Consider the following 26,617-nt stretch of genomic DNA (forward strand, 5'->3'; position numbering starts at 1 on the left):
GGTGCCAAGAAGTTCACATTTACCAGTTTATTAAAAATACAGCATTTTTTCACATGAGCCTGAAGGATGTGGAAGGTGGGGTGCGTTAAAAACATCACAGTAGTGCTGGGTGCAGCCGTCGGGGCATTTGCACCTTCTGAGAATTCAGATACTGCCCACTCCCGAGAATTCAGACAGACCCCCAGGTTCAGGGCAAGGCAACAAGAAAGGGCGGTGCAAACAGGGAGACCCTCCTGCTAAGAGGCTGAGGTCCCCTCCGGTTCCAAGGATGGGGTGTCAGCCTTGGCCTTCCGGGGTCTGTGCTGGCCTGGGGGAAGAAAAGGGGGGATGGTCAGCTCAGACTCCGGGGCTGCCCTGACAGCCTCTCTCCCAGCTTCGTTCACAGGCTCCTAGGCCACCCTCCCCTCCTCTGCTGTAGAGCTGGTTTCTGGGAGGGCTGAGGAAAGCCTACCAGAGGCTGCCTGTCGTCCCTTCCTCCTCCCCTTCTTGGGGATTTTGGGAGCTTCTGGGTCCTGCTGGAAGCTTGTCGCCTCAGGCCGCTGGGTTGCAGTTCTCTCAGGAAGGTCTCTCTTTGCCCTTCGTGCCCTGGAAGGGGCCTTGCTTGGAGGTGGAGGGTCCTGGATGGAGGAGGCACAGGTCCCTAAGGGGCTTTGCAGAGGTTGGTTAGGACACGCCACTCCCACTACCCTCTTAGGGTAAGGCAGCTGCCTGGGGGGCGAAGCCAAGGCAGGAGTACAGGGGAGGAGGAGGTGGGGTGGGGGCAGCCAGGACAGGAGTACAGGGGAGGAGGAGGTGGGGTGGGGGCAGCCAGGCAGGAGTACAGGGGAGGAGGAGGTGGGGGGGAGGCAGCCAGGCAGGAGTACAGGGGAGGAGGTGGGGCGGGCAGCCATACCTCCACCCTGTCCTCAGGACTCGGCTGTGTGGCCTTGGATTTCTTTTTGCGGGATTTGCGCCCTGCAGGACACTGATGTTGGAGTTGGAGGGTCCTGTCCTGCCCCGGGGGGGACTCCCAGGGTTTCAGGGGGATAGGGTGGAGAAGGGTGCTGTAACCCTTGCAGGTGAGAAGTCCTTTCTGCTCTCTCCGCCTATTACATTAGGAGTAGCTTACCTTTGGGTGCCAAGGGTCCAGGATCCCCCTAAAGTGGGATGGGGATAATTCAGGAGTCGGCCTGCATTGGCGCAGGGGCAGTATTCCTGTGAGAGGCAGGACTCACGCACACCCTTCCAGATCAGTGTAGCTTCTGCCCCTAGGAAGCCTGTAGGACTTTCCCTATGTCAGAGTCCACATCAAAGCTGCCCTGCCCTTAGGCTACTTTCACTCTGCGACCCTGGGATGCAAGGGAGGGCCATGACCCTCGGGGAGCAGTGTGGTCCTTGGAGGGTCTAGACAGGCCCCGAGCATCTCCGCCCCAGTTCTTGTGACCCCAGGTTTCATTTCCACCCATCAGCCTCGTGGGGTCTCTTTGCCAGTGTGAACAGGGCCCAACCTGGAACCAGATGGTGCGGCCATGCCGGTCCTGGAGGGAGCTCATGCCCGGCATGCCATAGCACCGCAGCCAGGCGCGAAAGGCGGCAAAGTCCTCCTCCCCGCTCTCTGACCCGTAGCCTTTGCCCCCTGTGGGACAAAGGAACAGGCAGAGATCAGAGGGCAGACTTGGGTTGGGAGGAGTAGAGAGGCTGGTTAGACCTGGCCCAGACCTCAGCTACACAAGCTGATGGACTGAGTCAGGGGCCAAACTCTCCCTCCTCTGGTGATGTGACCTCAGCTGGTGTCTTCCCACTCAGCCATGGGTTTCCCGTCCTGAAGGGGGGGTTAAGGATCCTTGTCCTGGCCCTGCGCAGTGACTCACACCTGTAATCCCAACACTTTGGGAAGCTGAAGTGGGAGGATCCCTTGAGGCCAGGAGTTCAATACCAGCCTGGGCAACATAGGGAGACCATGTCTCTACAAATTTTTTTTAAAAATTAGCCTGGTGTGGTGGTATGGGCCTGTAGGCTGAGCCACTTAGGGGCAGAGGTGGGAGGATCACTTAAGCCCAGTTTGAGGCCAGTCCAGGCAACATGGTGAGATCCTATCTCTACCAAAAATACGAGTGTGTGTGTGTGTGTGTGTGTGTGTGTGTGTGTGTGTGTGTGTGAATATATAAAAGAATCCTTGTCTGTCTCATGGGTTGAGGAAACACTTTTTTTTTTCTCAGACGGAGTTTTCACTCTTGTTGCCTAGGTTGGAGTGCAATGGCCCGATCTCGGCTCACTGCAACCTCTGCCTTCTGGGTACAAGCAATTCTGCCTCAGCCTCCCAGCCTCCTGAGCTGTGATTTCATGCATCCGCCACCATGCCCGGCTAATTTTTTGCATTTTAACAGAGACGGGGTTTTACCACGTTGGCCAGGCTGGTCACTCCTGACCACAGATGATCCCACCCACCTTAGCCTCCCAAAGTTCTGGGATTACAGGCATGGGCCACCACGCCCAGTCAGGAAACACTATTGACAAGTGAGGCCTAGTCCACTGAGTGACAGCTAGGGCTACAAACTTCCAAGCCAGTGAATCAGGCCCAAAGAGGGACACCTGCCCCAGGGTTACACAATAATTTGCTCCAGCAGAGGTCATTCCATTTTGGCCTCACCCAGCTGGACCACTTCCTTGGGCACTGAGTGGCACAGCTCCAGCAGGTCGGGGTTCTGCAGCTTGGCCTTGATCTTCTGGCTCAGTGTCAGCTCCGGGCTCTGAGGAAGGGGCAGGGGCAGGACCTGTCTGTCAACGGGGCCATGTAAAGGCAGCTGACCTTCCCTCTGAGCTTGGCGGGACCTTGGGCCGTTCACCCCCCTCAGCCCTGCTGTTAAGCTAAGCTGAGGACACCTGACCCTAGATGGGGCTCACCGGCCTTCGCTGCTGTAGGGCCTCCAGGACCGAGCGGGCCTTCTCAAAGGGTGGGATCTTCAGCCTGGAGTGGGGGCGAGGGAAGCCACGGTAGGCAGTGGGGAATGTGGACACACCTGGGCCACCCGTCCCCATGCCCATGCCTGCTTGCTGACCGGTACAGGATCTCCGCCCGCAGATAGTTGCCAATGCCATTGAAGAACCTCTGGTCCAGGAGGGCCTCGCAGATGGGCCGGTCGAAGGCCTTGTCCGATAGGTTTCGTAGCACATTCTCCCTGGAGGGACACAGTCTGAGTGCATAAGACCCATCCCCACCCTCCATGGATGGGGAGGGGCTCAGGAGAACCTGTTTCTGGGTGCAAGGGGAAGAAAGCTGGGAGTTCCAGAGTTTCCTCTGCTCCCTGCCTTGGTTTTCCTATCTGTCAAATGGGAACATATGGGATTAAAATTCACTGTGAAAGGATGGCTGGGTGAGGTGGCTCACACCTGTAATCCCAACACTTTGGGAGTCCGAGGCTGGCAGATCACTTGAGGTCAGGAGAGCAGCCTGGCCAACGTGGGAAAACCCTGTCTCTACTAAAAATACAAAATTAGCTGGGTATGGTGGGAGGTGCCTGTAATCCCACCTACTTGGGAGGATGAGTCAGGAGATCGCTGGAACCCGGGAGGTGGGGGTTGCAGTGAGCCAAAATTGGGCCATTGCACTCCAGCCTGGGCAACAGTGAGACTCCATCTCAAAAAATAAAAATAAATTGATCGTGAAAGGTGAAAAATACTGATCAAAAGTAATGTGAGGCTGGTGTGGTGGCTCACACCTGTAATTCCAGCACTTTGGGAAGCTGAAGCAGGAGGATCGCTGGAGCCCAGGGGACCAGCCTAGGCCACAAGGAAGGCCACGTCTCTTCCAAAAATTTAACAAAGTAGCCAGGGGCTGAGTGGTGTGCCCTGCTGGTCCCAGCTACTTAGGAGGTCGAGGTGGGAGAATCACCTGAGCCCTGGAGGTTGGGACCACAGTGAGCTGTGATGGCGCCACTGCACTCCAGCCTGGGCAACAGAGCGAGACCCTGTCTCAAAAAAAAAAAAAAAAAGCAACATGCGGTTGTATATGAGGTTGTATGTTTATCACTACAGACTCCTCAGGACATGAGAACTGTGTCCACAGAACCTCACATGTCTGCAGTCTGGATCTCCCTGTATAGGACTGGTGGTGGGTGACACTATATGTGGGTTCGCCATTGGTAGGGTCCACTCTTCTCAGGATCCTGGATGTTCTCTGGCTCTGTGCAGCAGTTAGGTGAGGTACCAGTGAGGGCCCTGGGCCCCCATCCCACCTCCAAGGGCCGTGGGTCTCCTCCCCACCGTGAAGAGGATGCGCATCTTGTTTCTTTGCGAGAAAGGGTCATGGCAAGACTGACTGACTGATGGGTGTGAGGGGTGGGCCAGAAGACAGAGTCCTGGGGTGAAGGTACAAGGGTCGCCTGGGAGGTGCCCTGATCCCTGAGGGAAGCCAGTTGCCACACACCTCAGTGGAAGCACTAAGTAAACAGCGCAAATGCTCACTGTTTGAGAGAAACGTCAGAGCCAGCTGGCAGAGTTAACTTATGGCATGACTCCCCAGGAAGGCAGAGGTGGGAGGAATCCAGGACCAAAGACTGACGTTTCCCTGGGGATGTGCCTGGGGTCTGGGGAGGCCAGGAGTCAGCTGCCTTCTAAGGCGTCGGAGACATCCCCGAACCATCCCGCAGGCATCCATGCCTCCTAAGGGCCGACTGACGGCACAGCCTCCCCCAGAAAGGGAGAAGTCCACTCAGGGGCTCTGCATCTCTTGCCAGTTCGAATGCTTTCCTCTGGCTGGCTCATTCTCATCAGTCAGGCCTCAGCTCACCTCCCTAGAGTGGCCGCTGCCAGTACACCTCCACCCTCGCCTGAGTCATCCTCCACCTCTTTCACCTGTTGGGTTTTCCTCAGGCATGCATCTGCCCGTTTCTCATTCCCTTACCCTATCCGAACGTCAGTTCTGTGGGAGCAGGGACCACATTCATCTTGTTCACTGCTGTACCCCGAGCCCCTAGAACAAGGCCTGTCATGAAGCAAATCTTTAGAGGAAAGAAGCTGTCGACACTGAGCCATCTGAGGTCACCTGCATCACATCCCAGGTGGGGCTGTGACACCTTCGTGCAGGCAGGGAAGAGGCACAGAGGAGACCACAGAACATAGACCAGTGAGCAGGCAGGATGTGGGAGACCACAAACCCAAGGTGGAAACGTGTCATGAGGCAGTCCCCTCCCCACCCCCTTGAAACAAGTTTGCTCAGCCTCTTATGTTAAAGCCCCTCCACCTTCTCAGCCTCCTTGGAGCCCTGAGAGGTAGTGTGGCATTGAGGGTGGGAGCCCCAGCTTCTCTGACACTAACTGGCACCTGTCCTCAGGGCAGTGCCGACCCACCCTTTTGGCTTTCCTCTCTCCTCCCCCATCAGTTATTTTTTGAGACAGAGTTGTTGGAGTACAGCGGTGCCATCCCAGCTCACTGCAACCTCCACCTTCCTGGCTCAAGCGATTCTCCTGCCTCAGCCTCCTGAGTAGCTGGGATTACAGGCAAATGCCACCATGCCTGGCTAATTTTTGTATTTTAGTAGACACAGGGTTTCACCATGTTGCCCAGACTGGTCTCGACCTCCTGACCTTAAGTGATCCACCCGCCTCAGCCTCCCAAAGTGCTGGGATTACAGACGTGAGCCGCCACACCTAGCCCCCAATCAGTTTTGAGTTTCCTTATCCACTGGCTCGGGGAGCTGACCCAGGACAGGGACACTGTCTTGATCTGCAGATAAGGGGACTGAGGCCCAGAAGCAGCAGACACTTGCCCTTCGTTGGCCAACAAGGCACTAACAGAGCCAGGTGTGGAGCCCGTGACTATGCTCATCACACCTGGTGCTGGCCCTACCTGAACTGCTCGTACTCCTGCAAGACGCAGGGCCCGCGGCCTGGCTGCCACTTGCCCCCAAGATCCCAGTGGCCGAACCGGCGGATGTCCACGAAACACAGGGCGAGCTGGCGGCCGGGCGGGGCCGTGTAAAAGCGCAGGTGGGCGTGGCGTGGCAGCTCCTCGCGGGGAACCAGCTGGAAGGAGCCAGACATGCCGAAGCGGAAGACCAGGGCCAGCGGCTCTTGGGGGGGCTGGGCCCCAGGCAGGGGGCTGAGAGTCAAGCGCAGCTCCTTGCCGCGGGCGGAGGCCGAGATGCGGTAGGCGCTGCTCTCAAAGGGCACCTCGGGGTTGCGGCTGACGGAGGACTTCTCCACGCAGCCCCCAAACACCAGCGTCCTGCAGGCGTCGTTCACAAACTGGCTGGCCAGGTGTAGCTCCGGGCCCTCGGGCATCCTGAGGGAGGGTGGCAGAGTCCTGTCGGGGAGGAAGGCAGCAGGATGAGCCCGGCGTGGACCTTGTGAGGTAGCGGCCGTCAGCCCCATTTTGAGAGGAGAACTTGGAGGGTCGGAGGGGCACGCGGCTGGCGGGGAAGTGCGGGCCTGGCCACCGCCCCCAGTCCCCTCCCAGGACAAGAGCCTGGAAAGCCCAGGGCGCTGGGAGCCGGACCGCTAACCTCTTCCTTCCGTGAGCTTTCGCTGCGTTTAAAGTTCGAACCCGTGCGTGGCCGCGGCTCCCGCCCCGCTTCCTCCGGGCTCCCCTCACTCACTGGCTCTTTTCATCTCCGCCTTGGCCCCTGCTGTCCCTCTGTCCCGGAACATTTAAGGGAGCCTCCCCTCTGCACTCGCTGCCGCTTTCTCCAGGCCCTCCCACCATCTGAAAGGTTCTTAGGGTCACGTGGCCGCCCCCTCCCTGCGCTCCCTCTCTACCAATGACGCGCCCGATTTGTCGGCGCACAACAGAAGGAGAGGGCAGCCCGGCGGGCCTGGCGCAGGATAGGACACTCGGCCGCAGCGAGCCCCGGGCCTGCCCCACGGGCCGGGCACCCCCGCGGCCACCCCCGGGCCAGGGCAGGGGCCAGGACGAAGCGGGGCTCCTACCGTGCGCTGGAGCTGCCCCCACGGCTCCGCAGGAGGAGAGCGGGCACCAGGAAGGGCTCCCCGAGCTCTGGCCCGGGCCCGGGGGCGGTTAAGGTCCCGCGGCAGCGCCTGGTGCCTGGGGTGGGGGTACCCACTCCTCACCTTTGCCCTCCCCGCTTTGCCTCTGTCGCCGGGCGCTTCCGGATGGGACGCGAAGCTGTGCCTCGAGTGGAAGGGGGCACTTAGCGACGGGAAACGCCTGTACCTCGCCGTCTCCGCACCTGGGCGCCGACCTGGGCCTGGGGCTCGCAGGGCTTGTTTTGAGGGAGAACGTAAGGCTCCAGATTCCTAGTTTTGGGGAGGAGCGGCGCTCTAGGGCCCACCCTCCCCATGCTCCCGCTGAGGCCCTGCCCTCGGTTAATCCTGGCTCCTCTTCTCCTCAGGGCCCTCCAAAGTCCATCCTCTCCGTAGCCCTACAGCACGCCCCCACCCCGGGAACGGGCACTCCGTTCCGCTTGCCGCCACTGCAGCCACTAAAGGGTTAATGCCAGGAGAGGCGGCGCCCGGGAGCGCGCTGGGAGCCGCTGGGAAGTGTAGTCCCTCAGGAAGGCGGTAGCAACTCTTCGAGGTGAGGTTCCCGAGCTGGGGGTGGGGGGTGCTGAAGGCTGTAGGGCAGGCTTCGGGGCAGTTACCTGGCTGGGAGGTGGCGGAGAAACCTGGCTTCCCACTGCCCGGCGCCGGCGGATGCAGGAGCAGGTCTGAGGCCCCGGTCGCCCCTGTCTGTGGTTGGCGGAAGTCACCCAGCTAGCCTGGGACAGGGTCGGCACCCCCAGCAGGAAACAGCAGCGAGCCAGAGCGGAGCCGCCTGCAGCTGCGCGCAGGTGGTGCACAGGTGCGCGGTGCGCGCAGGCCCTAGGGACCCGTTGGGGACCCTAAGCACCAAGTCACAGTTAGACCCAGGTCATAAACAAACATCGTCACTGCTTGCCGGGTCGGAAGGGCAGCCAAGCAACAAAAAAAGGCAGGGAGGTAGACCCACTTCAGACGGTTCTGTGGGGAGTCTCTGAAATCAGGAGGTGCCAGCCCCCAAAAAGTAGGAAACCCGACAGATAGGCGGAAGGAACAGCCAGTGCCAAGGCCCTGAGGGGAGAAAGTCTGGCCACTGAAAGAACTCCAAGTCCCGTATGGTTGGAGTGTAGCTGCGGGTAGTGCCAGGAGGTGGAGGCAGAGAAGCAAACAGGGCTCCAATCAGGTCCGGCTGGGCCTCGGAAGGGCCTCCGTGTGGAGCCTGCACTTCATTCAAAGTGTGTGCCTGACCCATCGCCACGATTTCCTCTCCTTCACACTTCCCTGCTTACCTTCCTCTCCTTATTAGACATAATAAAAATTATGTGGCTTTGTAAGAAATTGGTTTTTAGAGATGCATGTTAAAAGTACTGGGCGTGAAATGTCATGACTTGTCTAATTTACTTGAAAATACTTCTGCCAAAATAAATGGAGTTAACAATAACTTGATATTAGTTGACAGTATCTAAGATAGTAGATATTAGTTAACAATAACTTCTTTTTTTGAAACAGGGTCTCACTGTGTCACCCAGGCTGGAGTGCAGTGGCACAATCTTGGCTCACTGCAACTTCCACTTTCTGGGTTCAAGTGATTCTCCTGCCTCAGCCTCCCGAGTAGCTGGGATTATAGGCGTGAACCACCACGCCCAGCTAATTTTTGTATTTTTAGTAGAGACGGTTTTGCCACGTTAACCAGGCCACTCTTGAACTTCTGACCTCAAGTGATCCGCCTGCCTCAGCCTCCCAAAATGCTGGGATTATGGGAGTGAGCCACCATGCCCAGCCAACAGTAACTTCTTAGTATCATCTAATAATACACATCCAGATTTCCCCTAATTGTCCCAATTACACACACACACATATATGTATCAGGGTCTCACTGTCACCCAGGCAACAATCATGGCTCTCTGCAGCCACCCACCTCCCAGGCTCAAGTGATCCTCAGCCTCCTGAGTAGCTGGGACTACAGGCACATACCACCATACCTGGCTAATTCATGATTCGTAAAGACATGGTCTATGTTGCCTAGGCTGGCCTCAAACTCCTGGGCTCAAGCAATTCTCCCATCTCGGCGTCCTAAAGTGTTGGGATTACAGGCATGAGCCACTGTGCCTGGCCCTCAAAATGTCTTTATAGATGGTTTGTTCAAGCAGATTCCAATCAAGGAGTATGTCTTTTTAATAATTTTAAATCTAGATGGAACTACCTTCCCCTCTCCCACCCACTTCATCCTACTTTGTCTTCATGATACGTTTCCGAAGAGTCTCAGCCAGTTGTCCTTTGACACAGATGCTGCATCACATTCTGAATTTGTCTGAATGTATGCTCAGGGTGTCACTGATACTATCACAGATTGAACCTCTGTGGTTCATCCTGCATGCTGGGAATTAGACCTAAAGGCCTGATTATATATGAATTCAGGGATACTTCCTAAGTGCTGCTCCATACTTTGTTTTTTGAGATGGAGTCTCGCTCTGTCACTCAGACTAGAGTGTAATGCGCAATCTCAGCTCACTGCAACCTCTGTCTCCTAGGTTCAAACGATTCTCCTACCTCAGCCTCCCAAGTAGCTGAGATGACAGGCATGCACCACCACTCCCAGCTAATCTTTGTATTTTTAGTAGAGACAGGGTTTCTCCATGTTGGCCAGACTGGTCTCCAACTCCTGACCTCAGGTGATGCACCTGCCTTGGCCTCCCAAAGTGCTGGGATTACAGAGATGAGCCACTGCGCCTGGCCACTGCTTCGTACTTTGAATTGCATCATATCAGGAGGCACCCAATATCCCATTGTCCCACTTTAGTGGGGGCTGAAATTGATAAGACTGGGGCTGTGGCAGCCGGACCTCTGCGTTGGAAAATGTATGCCTCATACCTTGTGACCACCAGATAATCTATGGAGCAATTTCTTTGTTGTTCTCTTGTTTAGATCAAGGTATAATTTACATATAGTAAAACTTACCCCTTTCCGACTGCAATATTTGACAAATACATAGTCATGTTAACTGCCGCCACAATCAAGAGGTAACACACATTGCAGTATTATTCCCAAGATGTGGAAACAACCTCAATGTCCATCAACAGGTAAATAGATTTTTTCAATGTGCCTATAAGGGAGGATCGCTTGAGCCTACGAGTTCAAGACCAGCCTGGGCAACACAGGGACACTCCATGTCTATACAAAAAAAGAATGAGCATAGTGGAATGCATCTGTAGTCCCAGCTACTCCAGAGGCTGTGGCTGGAGATCTCTTGAGCCTGGGAGGAGGCGGCGACAGTGGGCTGTGATCATACCACTGCACTCTAGCCTAGATGACAGAGTGAGACCTCATCCCCATCCCTGCCCTACCCCTACTACTCCCAAAATGTGGTATACAATGGAATATTATCCAGCCTTTAAAAAAGGGAAGTACTGGTTTGGTGTGGTGGCTCACACCTGTAATCCCAGCACTTTGGGAGGCAGGCGGATCATGAGATCAGGTGTTCGAGACCATCCTGACCAATGCAGTGAAACTCCATCTCTACTAAAAACACAAAAATTAGCTGGGCTTGGTGGTGTGTGCCTGTAATCCCAGCTACTCGGGAGGCTGCGGCAGGAGAATCACTTCAACCTGGGAGGCAGAGGTTGTAGTGACCTGAGATCGTACCACTGCACTCCAGCCTGGGCGACAGAGCAAGACTCTGTATCAACAACAACAAAAAAAAAGGAAATACTGCCACATGCAACAAACATGGGTAACCTCGAAGACATTGCACTAAATAAGTTGGTCACAGAAGGACAAATACTTCATTGTTCCACTTTTATGAGGTATCTAAATAGTCAAACACATAGAAGCAACAAGTAGAATGGTGGTTGCCAGGAACTAGGAAGGAGGAGGAAATGAGTAGTTGCTATTGAACGAATATAAAGTTTTGGGTTTTTGGCAGGGCACAGTGGCTCACGCTCGTAATCCCAGCACTTTGGGAGGCCGAGGCAGGTGAATCACTTGAGGCCAGGAGTTCAAGACCAGCCTGGCCAACATGGTAAAACCCCGTCTTTACTAAGAATACAAAAATTAGCTTTGAGATCCTGTCTCCAAAGAAAATAAAGTTTCAGGTTTTTGTTGTTGTTGAGACAGGTTTCACTCTGTTGCTCAGGCTGAAGTGCAGTGGCATAATCTTGGCTCACTGCAGCCTTGACCTCCCAGTAGCTGGGACTACACGTGGGGGCCACCATGCCTAATTTTTTGTGTTTTCAGTAGAGATGGGGTTTCGTCATGTTGCCAAGAGTGGTCTCCAACTCCTGACTTCAAGCGATCCAGCCTCCTTAGCCTCCCAGAGTGTTGGGATTACAGGCATGAGCCACCATGCCCAGCCTGAAATAGTGATTTTTCTAATTGTCATTCTTCATATATTTGATAGAATCCATCTGTCAAGTACAGTTTTACCTCACTGACCAGGGCTATTTGGTTATCCTGACTAAAAAGGCAGGATACGCTGTTTTCTTTCTTTCCTTTTTTTTTTTTTTGAGACAGGGTCTTTTTCTGTCACTCAAGACTGGAGTGCAGTGGTGCGATCATGGTTCACTACAGCCTCAAACTCCTGGGCCCAGGTGATCCTCCAACCTCAGCCTCCTGGGTAGCTGGGAAAACAGTGAACACCAGCACGCCCAACTAATTTCTGTATTTTTCATGGAGACGGGATTTCACCATGCTGCCCAGGCTAGTTGCCTTGTGATTTTTTTTTTTATCACTGTTTTTGTTTATTTCCTGTTTTCATTTTTGTTTCTTGTTGCCCAACTGTGGTCTAGTTGAACATTTTTTTTTTTTTTTTTTTTTTTGAGACGGAGTTTCACTCTTGTTACCCAGGCTGGAGTGCAATGGTGCGATCTCGGCTCACCGCAACCTCCGCCTCCTGGGTTCAGGCAATTCTCCTGCCTCAGCCTCCCGAGTAGCTGGGACTACAGGCACGCGCCACCATGCCCAGCTAATTTTTGTATTTTTAGTAGAGACGGGGTTTCACCATGTTGACCAGGATGGTCTCGATCTCTTGACCTCGTGATCCACCCGCCTCGGCCTCCCAAAGTGCTGGGATTACAGGCTTGAGCCACCGCGCCCAGCCTGAACATTTTTTAGAATACCAGTTTGACTTATCTATATTTTTAATAATAACAATTGTATACATTTATGAAATACAGTGTGTTTTGTTACATGTATGTAGTATGGAATAATCAAATTGGCTGGGAGCAGTAGCTCATGCCTGTAATCCCAGCACTTTGAATGCCAAGGCAGGTAGATCACCTGAGGTCGGAAGTTTGAAACCAGGCTGGCCAACATGGTGAAACCCTGTCTCTACAAAAAATTAGTTGAGTGTGGTGGTTCATGCCTGTAGTCCCAGCTACTCCAGAGGCTGAGGCAAGAGAATCACTTGAACTCGGGTGGCAGAGATTGCAATGAGCCAAGACTGTGCCACTGCACTCCAGCCTGGGCAATAGAGTGAGACTCTGTCTCAAGAAAAAACAAAAAATAACAAAAAAGATCAAATCGGGCTAATTAGTATATCAATTACCTCTAATATTTATCATTTCTTTGTGATGAGAACGTTTAAAACCCACTTTTAGCTATTTTTGAAATATACGTCGTTATTAACCATAGTTGTCACGCTCTGCAATAAATCACCAGATCTTATTCCTCCTAACTGGAACTTTGCACCCTTTCCCCGCAACCCACCTCTGTTCTCCTCCAGCCTTTGCTAACCACCATTCTACTGGCGACTTCTATGAATTCAACTTTTTTTTGGGGGGGGGGCGGATAGGGCCTCATGCTGTCGCCCAGGTTGGAGTACAGCGGCACTATCATGGTTCACTGCAGCCTTTACCTCTCTGGCTCAAGCAATCCTCCCACCTCAGCCTCCCAAGTAGCTGGAACTACTGGCATGTGCCACCATACCTGGCTAATTTTTTTAATTTTTGGTAGAGACAGGTTCACCATGTTGCCCAGCCTGGTCTTGAACTCCTGGGCTCAAGTGATCTTCCCACCTTGGCTTCCCAAAGTGCTGAGGTTACAGATGTAAGCCACTGCCCCAGGCCTTTTTAATTCCAGGCTAAGTGAGGTGATGTGGTATTTCTCTCTCCGTGCCTGGCTTATTTCACTCAGCATCATGTCATCTAGGTTCATCCATGTCACAAATGACAGAACCTTCTGCTTTCTAAAGGCTGAATAGTATTCCACTGTGTATATATACCACTTTTTTTTTTGTTTTTTTGAGACATGGTCTCAGCTCTGTTACCCAGGCTGGAGTGCAGAGACATGATCACAGCTCACTGCAGCCTCAAACTCCTGGACTCAAGTGATTGGTCCTCCTGCCTCAGCCTCCTGAGCAGCTGAGACTACAGGCACACACCATGCCTAGCTAATATTTTATTATTTTTTGTGTGTGGAGACTGAGTCTCCCTACGTGGCTCAGGCCGGCTGCAAAGTCTAAAGCAGTCTTCCCACCTCGGAGCCTCTCAAAATGCTGGGATTACAGGCATGAACCAGTGCACCTGGCCTTTAGTTATTATTTCTTTGAATACTTTCATTCCACTCTCTTCCCTCTTGCTTGCTGGGACTCTGTAATCATGAGTGTTAGCCTTCTGTATATCCTACAGATCTGTGATGATCAGTTTTGTGTCACCTTGACTGGGCCGTGGGGTCCAGATTTCAGAAATTTCTCTGCTGTGTGGAGTCTCACGTCCTGAGGATCCCAGCCAGGCTAGGCAGTCTTGTTCTCCGTCGCTCAGTCTTTCTGTTTGTTTTATATGTAACATCCAGGGTTGTTAACTGTACTTAGGGAGAGGAATAGGGAAAAGACCTACTTTATTTTCCCAGAAGCAGAAGTAAGGAGTGGAGTCAGTACTTACCTCTTTTGATGTTCAAACTGTTCCATCTTTGGCCAGGGAAGCAAACCATTATTCTGATAGGTTCCTTACACAAGATACTGCAGGCAAGTCCTTCTTATACCCTGTGTGCCAACCTTGGCATTGGCCTTTTCTACAAGGAGGCCTGGCTGGCCTGGGCCACTCCTGGGATCCCATCTGCCTTAGTCTTCTCCAGCTGCTGTAACAATACCGCAGAATGGTGGCTTACAGCACAGATTTCTTTCTCGCAGTTCTGGAGGCTGGGCAGTTCAAAATCAAGGTGCCAGCAGATTCAGTTCCTGTGGACAGCCCTCTTCCTGGCCTTGTAGACAGCCACCTTCTCGCCGTGTGCTCACACGGCCCTTACCTGGTATGTGCATGTGAACAGAGGCTTCAACATATGAAATTTGGAGGAACATGAACATTCAGTCCGTAACACCGATCCTCTTGCCTATGAGTGGTTCAGACATGGTCACCTCTCTCTTCCTAAAGATGGCAGTAGGCTGAGGCGGGCGGATCATAAAGTCAAGAGATTGAGATCATCCTTGCCAACATGGTAAAACCCTGTCTCTCTTAAAAATACAAAAATTAGCCAGGCATGGTACTGTGCGCCTGTAGTCCTAGCTACTTGGGAGGCTGAGGCAGAATTGCTTGAAATCGGGAGGCGGAGGTTGCGGCGAGCCAAGATCATGCTGTTGCACTCCCGCCTGGCAACAGAGCGAGACTCCATCTCAAAAAAAAAAAAAAAAAAAGATGGCAGTGAAACAAGGGCACTCTCTTTTTTCTACAAGGGGCACTTGGCTTTGGGGACACCAATGTGGTGCCAGCCTGAGAACAGGGCCAGAGGGCAAAGGTAGTAGAGCCAAGAACATCTCAGATCTGGGAGCCAGAACCCTGATTTTCCTCTCAACAGACAAGCAGATGCATTTTGGTGCTCAGTCTGCCTCACCTGTGGCCTGCCTTGATCAGCAACTGACAAAAGAAAATGAGTGATGGACCAAGGAGGCCCGTACGTCACTTTTGGTTCTCTCACAAAAACCCTTGATCTGAACCCAAACAGAAACCCCTGCACACATTCCTTTATGCTTCTGTTTATTTTTCCTGCTCATGAAAACAACCAACAACTGCCTTTCAAGGGAAGGGAAGAGAATGCTGGGAAAGGTCCTCACGAGCCCTAAGCCGAGCTCTCGAGAGAGAAGTGAGGCAGCCGGGGATCTGGGAGGCCAGAGCCCAGCTAGGGCCCCAGCTTCCTAGAAGCGGGGTGCTTCCTGAAGAGCAGTTGCAGAGGGCATGACTCCATACAAGTAAGGCGGCTCCACACAGGCCTGTAACTCCCTTCTCCTCAGCCCAGAGAGCTCATCAGGGTCTGGGCCTGCTTCAGCTCTGCAGAGGGAAGAGGTGGGCAGGCGGGAGGCAGTCAGGCAGGATCTGGGAGGGACCCTTAACCCTCCAGGAATGGCTGAGCCTCACCTGCCAGGAGGACCTGGAACTTGTCTGCTGAGAGGGACATGGCAACAGGCTGGGCTGGGGTACCTGGGGCAGCTGCCACCTCCAGCCGCAGGTGCACCATAGGCTCTTCCACGGACTGCAGCAGGCTGGAGCTCAGGGTGTAGTCTACCCGCCAGCCCACACCTGCCAACCTATTCGCTGGGAGATGGGGTGGGTGGCTCTCAGGATCAAAGGCAGGAAAGCCAGTGGCCCTCAGCCCACACCCTGGCTCAGCCCTCAACTCTGCAAGGCTGTGTGGCCTCTGAGAAGCTCCCATCTCCCTGACCCAGGCTCAGAACAGGGCAGGTCCCAACAGTCAGGAGTCTGGATCACGTACAGCAGACCTCAATGGCCAGAAACCTCGGCTGGAGTCAGGAGAACCAGGGCCAGGCCCCAGTTCTGCGGCTGCTCAGTATATCACCTTGGTTAAGTCATCTCCCTGGAGCTAGCACTTTGCATGCTGCATGCCCCTTCAAGAATGAGCCTGGAGTCTACCCTGGCTGGCCTCATACTTACTGCGCAGGCTGCACACCCGCAAGTGCTTCTGCAAGGGAATTTGCTTCTCCTCGTAACAGCGGCACAGGCTGGCCGCGTGCTCTGCAGGTAGAATGGAGGAGCTCTGGAGGTAGCAGGTGGGGGCTGGCCTTGGGCTGCTCAGAGGCAGGTCTCAGGCTCCTGGCCCAGAAAGGGCAGGGTACACCTCAGGGTCACAGGGCCTGGCCTGCTCTCTAGCAGCCCTTGGCCCACAGGCTGCCCAGCTGCCCACCCACAACCCGTACCTTTGGGCAGCCCCAGCTGCTGCAGTTCACTGGACAAGGATTCACCATCAACACTGTGCTTGGCCGCACTGGAGAGGATGAAACTCAGCACTGCCACTGTGGCCTTCACATCGCCTGACTCTGAGGGACCCGTGGGAGAGGCGGGGGGTGTCACTGTGGCCCCAGCCACCTCCCTATTGCCCTATTATCTTCAGCTCAAAGCCCCCAGGCCTCCTGAGTGACAGGCACTGCTACTGCCCCACCAGGAGCTGGTGGTGGGGAGTGTGGGGGGGTCGGGTTGGGATTGCCAATGTCTTTCTTTCCCTCATGCTCTTCCATTAGGGAAGGTAGGTTAAGGACGCTGCTGGGAGAGATGGGTGGGCCCCTCTGTACCAGGCACCATGCCAAGTTCCCAGGGTTGCCGAGGACCTGTGGACTCAGCAGGGTACTCACCAAACTTGGTGTCAGCCATGAGCTTCAGGATCTTCTCATACTATGGGGAAAGGAGACCTTCAGGGGGTGTCAGGCCCCTGCTCACCAGCCCCTCACCCCCAGCCTTGTCTGATCCTGTAAGGAACAGACAGGCTGGAAAGGAGGATGGAAGATGCCCAGAGAGGCTGAGAGGCTGGGTCACCCGTCTCCCCGGCCCTAGTGAAGAGTTTCAGGGCAGTGGGGGTCATAAGGTCATGGGACAATAGGGTGCTAGGTCTTATACTCACATCAATTCCCTGTCCCAGCAGCTCCTTTAGTACCTGGCTGCAGAGCAGCCGCAACTTCACAGAGGACTGGAAGGGAAGTCCTTGTATCAGCCAGGCTAGCATACCTCACACCGCCTTCCTAGGGACTGGCTCAGAGCAGGCCAGCCGCTGATCAGTATCACAAAGCATGGTAGCACAGGCTGAGAGCACTGAGGTCCTAACCCCAGAGAAACCTCACCATCCTCTACACCCACAATCCCCAGCCCCAACGCCCCTCCTCCACCCAGAGTAGACCCTGTGCACTCAACCATCTTGGCCAGCGTGCTGATCTCTGCCAGGACCCAGTCAGGACAGTCCAGATCACCACAGAACCGGAACCTCTGCAAGGGAGGGAGGCAGGTCATCAGGCTGGAGGGAGGGCTGAGGTGTGGCCAGGATCTGTGTGTGTCTCCCACACTGCTGCCCGGCACGGACCCCTGGTCCCTGTCACAGATGAATACCCTCTGGCCACTTGTTCTCCCCTATCACCAGGCTGTTCAGTAAACTCTCTCCCTGACCCACTTTGCCACCAAACCCTGCTGAGGTCTATTCTAGGCATTTATCTGCTCAGCAAACATCAATTGAGTGCCTTCTCTGTGTTAGTTCCCACTCCAAGTGCTGGGGGTACAGCAGGGGATAAAACAGAGCCCTGGGCCTCACAGACACGAGGGACCTCTCTCCCCTCTTCCCCAGACCCACACAACTCCAGCCACTCCAGCTTCCCTGCTGCTGCTCAGGGACACCAGCCTTGCTCTGCCTCCATGCCTGCTGCACTCTGCATGGCTTGCTATCCTTTATTGCATCCCACCCTTTGCTCAAGTGACACATCATCAGACAAGCCCTTCTTGGGAAAAAAAAAAAAAAAAAAAAGACAACATGCTCATGGCTGTAATCCCAGCACTTTGGGAGGCTGAGGCAGGTGGATCACCTGAGATCAAGAGTTCGAGAACAGCCTGGCCAACATGGCGAAACCCTGTGTCTACTAAAAATATAAAGATTAGCCAGGTATGGTGGTGCATGCCTGTGATCCCAGCTACTAAGGAGAATGAGGCAGGATTGCTTGAACCCGGGAGTGGAGTTGCAGTGAGCTGAGATCCTGCCACTGCATTCCAGCCTGGGCAACAAAGCAAGACTCTGTCTCAAAAGAAAGAAATTTTTTTTTTTTTAATTAGCCAGGCATAGTGACGCATGCCTGTTATCCCAGCTACTCAGGAGGCTGAGGCAGGAGAATTGCTTGAACCTGGGAGGCGGAGGTTACAGTGAGCCAAGATCAGCCACTGCACTCCAGTCTGGGCAACAAGAGCAAAACTCCGATTCAGAAAAAAAAAAAAAAAAGAAAGAAAAAGAAAGAAGACGGAGTCTCTCTCACTCTGTTGCCCAGGATGGAGGGCAATGGCATAATCTCAGCTCGCGGCAACTTCTGCCTCCTGGATTCAAGCGATTCTCCTGTCTTAGCCTCTGCAGTAGCTGGGACTACCGGCATGCGCCACCACCCCTGGCTAATTTTTTTTTTTTTTTGCTATGGAGTTTCACTCTTCTTGCCCAGGCTGGAGTGCAATGGCACTATCTCAGTTCACTGCAACCTCTACCTCCCGGGTTAAAGCGATTATCCTGCCTCAGCCTCCCAAGTAGCTGAGATTACAGGCTTGCACCACCACACCTGGCTAATTTTGTATTTTTAGTAGAGACAGGGTTTCACCATGTTGGCCATGCTGGTCTTGAACTCCTGACCTGAGGTGATCCACCCTCCTCAGCCTCCCAAAGTGCTGGGATGACAGGCGTGAGCCACCGCACCTGGGAAGACTGGCCCTTCTTGATCATACTTCCTAAAATAGCCCCTCACACAAGGAAATTTTGGGGGCCAGTCGATATGTTCATTATCTTGATTGTGGTGACCCAAGAGCCAGGAAGATTTGGTCTTTACTTGTCCAGCCTCATCCTTCACTAACCTCCAGATACTCTCCCAGCTACATGACATGCATTCATTCCTGGGGAGCCATGCTCTCTCTCACCTAAGTCTCTGCACATGCTGTTCCCTGTCTGAAGACACACGCCTCACACCCTTGCCTCCCAAACCCTGGTAAAGAAACTGTACTTCCGCCAGCCAGCTCCTGCCATCCCCCTTTAAGGTTGAAGTCATCCTCAGGAAGCCCCCTTAACCCTACATACACAAAAGGCGCAGTTAGGTCTCTGTCCCTGGAGCCTTAACTATGACTGCCAATTCAAGCCTTCGATTCCTCTTCCCTCGGCAGCTAAGGTCCTCTCTGTAAGGCCGGTTGCCTCGCCAGGAGCTTGAACATGCCCATCCCTCTCCACACCTGAAATTACGTCACCAGAATCTGCACTCAGCATCTAGCTTCGCCACGTCCAGCTCTGCACTCAACACTAAACTCTGCACTCGGCACCTAGCCCGCCGTTGGAAATCCCCTCTGCACTCAGCACCAGGATCTGCTCTCGACACTAAACTCTGCACTCGGCACCTAGCCAGCCGTTGGAAAACCCTGCCAAAATTTAAAAGAAGCCCCGCCAAAACCTGCCCAATAGCGTATTGCCCCGTCCAGCCCGCTCACCGGAAATCCCGCCTACCTACCTATAGCAGCTTGCCACGTCCACATCCTGCTCGCCACAGCCAATCAGAGCGCCTTCCCTCCCCATATAACCCCATGCCTCAAGTGTGACTTCCCTTGCCTTTTCCCCCAGGACCACAGACCCTCACCCGGTAGCCGAATAAATTGGCGTCTAATTGTTCTCATGCAGTCCTCAGTTTCCTCATTTTAAACTCGGCAATAGACCTCACAGAGAATAAACCTTACACTCCCAGTGCCCAGCACACTGCATGGTATAGACTTGGCGCTCAGAACATACAGGTGGATGGGTGGGTGGATGGATGGATGGATGAATCTCAACCCAAAAACTACTACTTTCTGGCTCTGGAAGGAGCAGAGAGGCTTCCCAACAGTGTGGAAGAGTGAGCCTGATTCTAAGCACGCTCCTGTCCAAGTCCCACAGAAGGGCTGGGGAAGTGGGCGTCCTTGGGAGGTCCTCTTGGGGCTGGGGAAGACCTGAAAGGACTCCAGCTCCAGACAAGCCCCAGTTTTTGCCCCCGGAGGCATGGGCCCTTCCTCCGCCAGGGAGGCACGAGGAGTCTAAGCCTCCGACTGCTTTGTCTTACCCGCCCCCGTCTGGGGAACGGGGCTGCGGCGGACTTTTCTCTACCAGACTCCCCGTCCTTACGCCCACACACACTGTGTTTGCGGAGAGGCCAGTGGAGACAACCTCCCCCGTTTCTGGAGCCACCGGTGCCCCCTCATTCCCGCTCCAGCAGCCCAGGCCTTGCTTCACCCCCGTTGCCTCACCATCGCGCCAGGAAGCCTGCGCCCGGAAACTCCTTTTTCCGCTCGCGCCGGGTCAGCTGATTCCACGGTCACGTGACTTGGAGTCACGTCCTCTGGGTGGGCGGGGCCTGCTAGAGTGCGGCTGGGAGCGGACCGCCGCTCCCTGGAGGTGGTGAGGGCCAGATGTTGCGTCTCCTCCGTCTCCCAGAACCCTTCCCGGGGAAAAAACCAGCGCCAACCGGCAGTTTAACAGGGGTCCAAATGAAGGCGTTAGGAAAGACAGCGGTAGTTATTTCATTTAACTTAAGCGAGTAGGATCCCAGGACCTAGGGTTCCAGGTCATTGCCATGTTTTCCACTATTAAGCAAATGCCATTATGCACAGCTGCGGGCTGTGGCAAAAGACGTATTTTAAAAACTTGAAATATACAGAAAACTGTATATATTGTAAATGTAAAGCTTTATAAGTTTTCGTAAACTGTAGACCTCACATAACCAGCACCCAGATTAGGAAATAACCAGATTTCTTCTTCAAGTGTGTGGGTATTTTATTTCATTTTGATGAATCGTCTAAGTGCCTAGCAAAAAAAGGCTGTCATCATTTACATGCTCAGGAAAACTCTACAACTTCAACATCAATAGATGCTTATCTTAATGTTTGCCCATGGGATGGGGGAAAAAATCGGTTGCTTAGATTGCAGTGGTAGTCTGCTTACGGGAGACTGAGCAAATGAGTAGTCTACAAAAAGTTAAGTTTCCGACATTGACTTGAAGAGGCAAAAACAAAAAGACAAAACGACAAAAAATATATATATATATATATACATTAGAGAATAGACTAATACCCAAAGAAGAAATCAAATACGGTCGTCGCTTAAAAACCTCAGGATATTGGTTCCAGGACCCCAGAGATACCAAAATTCACAGATGCTCAAGTCCCTGATACAATATGGCATGGTATTTGCATATAACCTATACACATCGTTCTGTATACTTTAAATTATCTCTAGATTGCGATAATGCCTAATATGACATACACGGTTTATAAATAGCTGTTATAAAGTATTTTGAATTTTTTGGAGGGGTGGTTTTACTTTTTCCGAATATTTCTGATGCACAGTTGGTTAAATCCAAGGATCCGGAACCCGAGGATACAGAGGGCTGACTGCAGTTTGCGCTCTCTCCTCCATTCCATGCCTATGCCATGCACCAGGTGCGGCTGGCTTTATTGTTTCAGGCTTTCAAGCTTTCAAAAGACAGAGCCCATGGCAATTAAACGGCTCTATAAAATACAAAGAAATGGAGAATGTCCCAATTCATAGTAAAAATGAGCTCATTTCTGAAGAGTTCTTTTACAAATCAAAAACACTAGCCTGTTGAAAACAACAGTATGTTAAGTTACTATATCATGTCAAAGAAAAATTTTAAGAACATAAGACCTGTAATCATAGCACTTTTGGAGGCCAAGGCCGGTGGATCAATTGAGCCCAGGAGTTCTAGACCAGCTTGGGCAACACAGGAGACCTCCCTGTCTACAAAACATTAGCCACTTGTGCTGGTGCATACCTGTCATCCCAGGTACCTAAGAGGCTGAGGTGAGAGGATCTCTTGAGTATGGGAGGTGGAGGCTGCAGTGAGCCATGATGGCACCACTGTACTCCATCCAACCTGGGTGACATAATGAGACCATTTCAAAAAAAAAAGAAAAAAAAAAGGTCTGAGCGCGGTGGCTCACGCCTGTAATCCTAGCACTTTGGACAGCCGAGGCAAGCAGATCACCTGAAGTCAGGAGTTCAAGACCAGCCTGGCCAACATGGCAAAACCCTCTCTCCACTAAAAAAAAAAAAAAAAAAAATTAGCGGGGCATAGTGGTAGGTGCCTATAATCCCAGCTACTCAGGAGGCTGAGGCACCAGAATCACTTGAACCTGGGAGGTGGAAGTTGCAGTCAGCTGAGATCGCACTACTGCATTGCAGCCTGGGTGACAGAGTGAGACTTCATCTCAAAAAACAAAACAAAACAAAACAAAAACATATAAGAATGGCTCAACTTTCATTTTGTCCTATCAGTAGGTTAAAGAAGAGAGAAATGGGCCAGGTGCAGTGGCTCATGCCTGTAATCCCAGCACTTTGGGAGGCCAAGGCGTGTGGATCATGAAGTCAAGAGGTCAAGACCATCCTGGCCAACATGGTGAAACCCCATCTCTACTAAAAATACAAAAATTAGCCGGGCGTTTGGCACAAGCCTGTAGTCCCAGCTACTCGGGAGGCTGAGGCGGAAGAATCGCTTGAACCCAGGAGGCGGAGGTTGCAGTGAGCAGAGATTGTGCCACTGTACTCCAACCTGGCGACAGAGGAAGACTCTGTCTCAAAAAAAGAAAAAAAGAAAAAAAAAAAAAAAAGAAAGAAAATTGGGTAGATTTGGAAAACTATTTTTATTTAAAAAGAGAAAATTAGGAACAGATGAAAACTTCCTTAAATTGAAAAACAAAACAGCAAATTTAACATCAGACAAAATATTTAAATTCAGAAATAAAGTTAAAAAGGTTTGTGGTGTGTCCTTTTTTTTAAAAGCATTGTTTCATGGATATTTGTTTTACAGATTATTTGACTAGAGCAGTGGTTGTCAAACATTAGCATGCATGATAGTCACTGCAGGGCTTGTGGAAAGCCTGGCTGCTGGCCCCACACCAGTTTCTAATTCAGCAGGACCCAGGTGGGGCCTGAGCATTGCATTTCTATGTTCCCAGGTGGCGCTGATGCTTTCAATTTGAAACCATGCTTTGAAAGCCACGAATGCAGGGAAATATACTTGACAATAGGTTACGAATACACTTGAGAATATGTATTTGTTAACTTACAGATTTCTGTCCAGTAGAAAACTCCCAAAGATGGCAGTTTTATTTCTTTTTTTTTTTTTTTTTTTTTTTTTTTTTTTTTTTTGAGATGGAGTTTCACTCATGTTACCCAGGCTGGAGTGCAATGGCGCGATCTCGGCTCACCGCAACCTCCGCCTCCTGGGTTCAGGCAATTTTCCTGCCTCAGCCTCCTGAGTAGCTGGGATTACAGGCACGCACCACCATGCCCAGCTAATGTTTTGTATTTTTAGTAGAGACGGGGTTTCACCATGTTGATCAGGATGGTCTCGATCTCTTGACCTCGTGATCCACCTGCCTCGGCCTCCCAAAGTACTGGGATTACAGACTTGAGCCACCGCGCCCGGCCTGGCAGTTTTATTTCTCTATAGGATTTTTTTTTTTTTTTTTTTGAGACAGAATTGCTCTGTTGCCCAGGCTGGACTGCATGATCTCGGCTCACTGCAGCCTATGACTCCCAGGTTCAAGCAATTCTCCTGCCTCAGCCTCCCGAGTAGCTGGGACTACAGGTTCCTGACATTGCGCCTGGCTAATTTTTGTATTTTTAACAGACAGGATTTCACCATGTTGGCCAGGCTGGTCTTGAACTCCTGATCTCAGGTGATCTGCCCACCTCAGCGTCCCAAAGTGCTGGGATTACAGGCGTGAGCCACTGCGCCCGGCCTTCCTATAGGATATTAACAAGTTTTGTCTCTGTGTCAGAATGCATTTCAGAATGCCCTTCCTGGAGCACTACAGACACTGTCTCTCAGTTCACTGGCTCCTTGAAGTAGCTTCACCGGTTGCTGACTCCCTTATGAATTAAAGAAAATGTCTTATACATATTTCTTCATTATTTGTATGAAAGTCATGCTTTTCATATTATGAACATTATACTTCAGGCTGGGTGCGGTGGCTGAAGTGGCCAGACCACCTGAGGCCAGGAGTTTGACACCAGCCTGGTCAACATGGTGAAACCCCATCTCTACCAAAAAAAAAAAAATCCAAATTAGCCAGGTATGGTGGCTCACACCTGAAGTTCCAGCTCCTTGGGAGGCTGAAGCACAAGAATTGCTTGAACTTGGAAGGCACAGGTTGCAGTGAACTATCGTGCCACTGCACTCCAGCCAGAGCAAGACTCTGTCTCAAAGAAAAAGAAAATTATGCTTTGATACAGTATGCTAATGTGAAGGATATGATTCGATTTGGCTGTATCCCCACCCAAATCTCACCTTGAACTGTAATAATCACCACGTGTGGGGATGGAAACAGGTGGAGGTAATTGAATCCCGGAGGCGGTTTCTCCCACGCTGTTCTCGTGATAGTGAGTTCTCATGAGATCTGATGGTTTTATAACGGGCTTTCCCATGTATTTGTTTCTCTTTCTCTCTCCTGCTGCTCCGTGGAGAGGTGTTTTCTGCCATATTTGTGAGTTTCCTGAGGCCTTCCCAGCCCTGCAGAACTGTGAGTCAGTTAAGCCTCTTTTCTTTATAAATTATCCAGCTGTGGGTATTTCTCCAGAGCAGCATGAGAATGGACTAATACAGTATGGTAATATAGCAGCCCAGACTGTAGTATGCAGGTACCGTTATACTTTGATACTGGAGGTATTCCCAGTAAGGTCAGGAGCAGTGTGTGCTATCATCCCCGTGATCTAACATTGTTCCAGAGGTTTTCAGGTCAGCAGTTCTCAACTGGAGGTGACTTTGTCTCCCTGGGGACATTTGGCAATATCTGAGATCATTTTGGCTGTCACAGCTGAGGAGTGCTACTGGCGTGTGGCAGGCGGAGGCTGGGGATGCTGCTAATACCCTGCGGGGCACAGACAGCCCCATAACAAAGAATTCTCCAGCCCAAAACGTCAATAGTGCTGCTGTTGAGAAACCCTAGCCTAGACAAGTAAAACATGGGAAATCCATTAACATAAATGCTGGAAAATAATAATCTAGTATTTGCCAATGACAGTCTAGCTAGGAGATCCAAAAGAAGCACCTGGAGAACAGTTAGATTTTGCAGGGGCTGCATGGTGGCTCATGCCTGTAACCCCAGTGCATTGTGAGGTCACATTGGGAGGAGCATTTGAGGCCAGGAGTTCACGACCAGACTAGGCGAAAAGAAAGAAAAAGGGGGGGGGGGGAGAGAGAGAGGGAGAAAGAGAGAAAGAAAAGAAAGGAAGGAGATCCCACCTCTGTAAAAAAAAAAAATAGTAATAATAATAATCAGGCATTGTAGTGCATGCCTGTAGTCCTAGTCCTGACTACCTGGGAGGCTGAGGGAGGAGGATCACTTGAATCCAGGACTTGTAGGCCGCAGTGAGCTATGATTGTGCCACTGCACCCCAGCTTGCACAACAGAGCCAGACCCTGTTTAAAAAAAAAAAAAACATACATACATATGTGTATATATATATATGGTTCGATAGCTGGAAAATAACATACATAGCATGTAAATTATAAAGCATAATAAATACTCATGAACTACATCACCAGGCTGGGCATGGTAGCTGATGCCTGTAATCCAACACTTAGGGAGGCCAAGGTGAGGGGATCACTGGAGTTTGGAAGTTCAAGACCAGCCTGGGCAACATAGTAAGACTCAGTCCCTACCAAAAAAAAAAAAAAAGCCAGTATGGTGGCAGCACCTATAGTCCCAGCTACTGGTAGGAATTTGGGGGTAAGAACGGGGAGGATCCCTTGAGGCCAGGAGTTCAAGGCTGCAGTGAGCCATGATCACACCACTGCACTCCAGCTTGGGCAACAGAACAAGATCCTGTCTCTAAAACAAACAGAAAACTATTACAGATCATTTACTTTTAAAAATCTGCTCTCGCTCGCCGAGCTCCAGCCGAAGGAGAAGGGGGGTAAGTAAGAGGTCTCTATACCATGGCTCGTACAAAGCAGACTGCCCGCAAATCTACCGGTGGTAAAGCACCCAGGAAGCAACTGGCTACAAAAGCCGTTTGCAAGAGTGCGTCCTCTACTGGAGGGGTGAAGAAACCTCATCGTTACAGGCCTGGTACTGTGGCACTCAGTGAAGTTAGACGTTATCAGAAGTCCACTGAACTTCTGATTCGCAAACTTCCCTTCCAGCGTCTGGTGCGAGAAATTGCTCAGGACTTTAAAACAGATCTGCGCTTCCAGAGCACAGCTATCGGTGCTTTGCAGGAGGCAAGTGAGGCCTATCTGGTTGGCCTTTTTGAAGACACCAACCTTTGTGCTATCCATGCCAAACGTGTAACAATTATGCCAAAAGACATCCAGCTAGCACGCCGCATACGTGGAGAGCGTGCTTAAGAATCCACTATGATGGGAAACATTTCATTCTCAAAAAAAAAAAAAAATTCTCTTCTTCCTGTTACTGGTAGTTCTGAATGTTAGCTAATTTTTTTTCCATGGGGTCAAAAGGTACCTAAGTATGTGATTGCGAGTGGAAAAATAGGGGACAGAAATCAGGTATTGGCAGTTTTTCCATTTTCATTTGTGTGTGAATTTTTAATATAAATGCGGAGACGTAAAGCATTAATGCAAGTTAAAATGTTTCAGAGAACAAGTTTCAGCTGTTCAACTTTATAATAATTATAAATAAACCTGCTAAATTTTTCTGGACAATGCCAGCATTTGG

The 26,617-nt window shown here is 51.8% G+C and overlaps 3 protein-coding genes and 1 long non-coding RNA gene across 23 annotated transcripts; 2 read left to right on the forward strand and 2 right to left on the reverse strand.

Annotated features, from left to right (window-relative positions):
- Window positions 1–12: 12 nt before the first annotated feature.
- On the reverse strand, window positions 13–8,513 carry NEIL1 (nei like DNA glycosylase 1). Of its 12 annotated transcripts, none has more exons than XM_032271957.1 (10): window positions 7,577–8,513; window positions 5,827–6,282; window positions 3,039–3,158; window positions 2,884–2,947; window positions 2,630–2,729; window positions 1,488–1,615; window positions 1,109–1,136; window positions 893–954; window positions 452–617; window positions 13–307 (listed from the first exon to the last, which is right to left on the reverse strand). In XM_032271957.1, exons 2-10 carry the CDS (start codon window positions 6,258–6,260, stop codon window positions 237–239), a joined length of 1,173 nt encoding a protein of 390 aa, XP_032127848.1. In that variant the 5' UTR covers window positions 6,261–6,282; window positions 7,577–8,513; the 3' UTR covers window positions 13–236. The 12 variants fall into 12 exon arrangements, 10 of the variants coding, with proteins under 10 accessions (XP_032127848.1, XP_032127845.1, XP_032127847.1 ...); XM_032271954.1 differs by having other exon boundaries at window positions 3,039–3,173; XM_032271956.1 differs by lacking the exon at window positions 7,577–8,513 and adding an exon at window positions 7,047–7,419.
- On the forward strand, window positions 6,245–8,394 carry LOC116545434. The gene is made up of 2 exons (XR_004266312.1): window positions 6,245–6,330; window positions 7,328–8,394. It is a non-coding gene; the product is annotated as an uncharacterized LOC116545434 (long non-coding RNA).
- Window positions 8,514–14,900: 6,387 nt separating the features above from the next.
- Window positions 14,901–20,269, reverse strand: COMMD4 (COMM domain containing 4). 9 transcript variants are annotated; one of them, XM_032271964.1, is made up of 8 exons: window positions 20,165–20,269; window positions 17,078–17,149; window positions 16,791–16,856; window positions 16,525–16,564; window positions 16,093–16,212; window positions 15,830–15,910; window positions 15,296–15,472; window positions 14,901–15,208 (listed from the first exon to the last, which is right to left on the reverse strand). In XM_032271964.1, the coding sequence occupies exons 1-8, from the start codon at window positions 20,165–20,167 to the stop codon at window positions 15,168–15,170; spliced, it is 600 nt and encodes a 199-aa protein (XP_032127855.1). In that variant the 5' UTR covers window positions 20,168–20,269; the 3' UTR covers window positions 14,901–15,167. The 9 variants fall into 9 exon arrangements, with proteins under 9 accessions (XP_032127855.1, XP_032127858.1, XP_032127851.1 ...); XM_032271967.1 differs by lacking the exon at window positions 20,165–20,269 and adding an exon at window positions 19,981–20,158; XM_032271960.1 differs by lacking the exon at window positions 20,165–20,269 and adding an exon at window positions 19,682–19,942.
- Window positions 20,270–25,863: 5,594 nt separating this feature from the next.
- On the forward strand, window positions 25,864–26,337 carry LOC116545435 (histone H3.3-like). Its single transcript, XM_032271969.1, has one exon. It carries the CDS (start codon window positions 25,879–25,881, stop codon window positions 26,287–26,289), a length of 411 nt encoding a protein of 136 aa, XP_032127860.1. The 5' UTR covers window positions 25,864–25,878; the 3' UTR covers window positions 26,290–26,337.
- Window positions 26,338–26,617: the final 280 nt, after the last annotated feature.

This window comes from Sapajus apella, unplaced genomic scaffold, assembly GCF_009761245.1.
Source record: "Sapajus apella isolate SASKATOON/1434 unplaced genomic scaffold, GSC_monkey_1.0 scaffold269, whole genome shotgun sequence".
Classification (NCBI taxonomy): domain Eukaryota; kingdom Metazoa; phylum Chordata; class Mammalia; order Primates; family Cebidae; genus Sapajus; species Sapajus apella.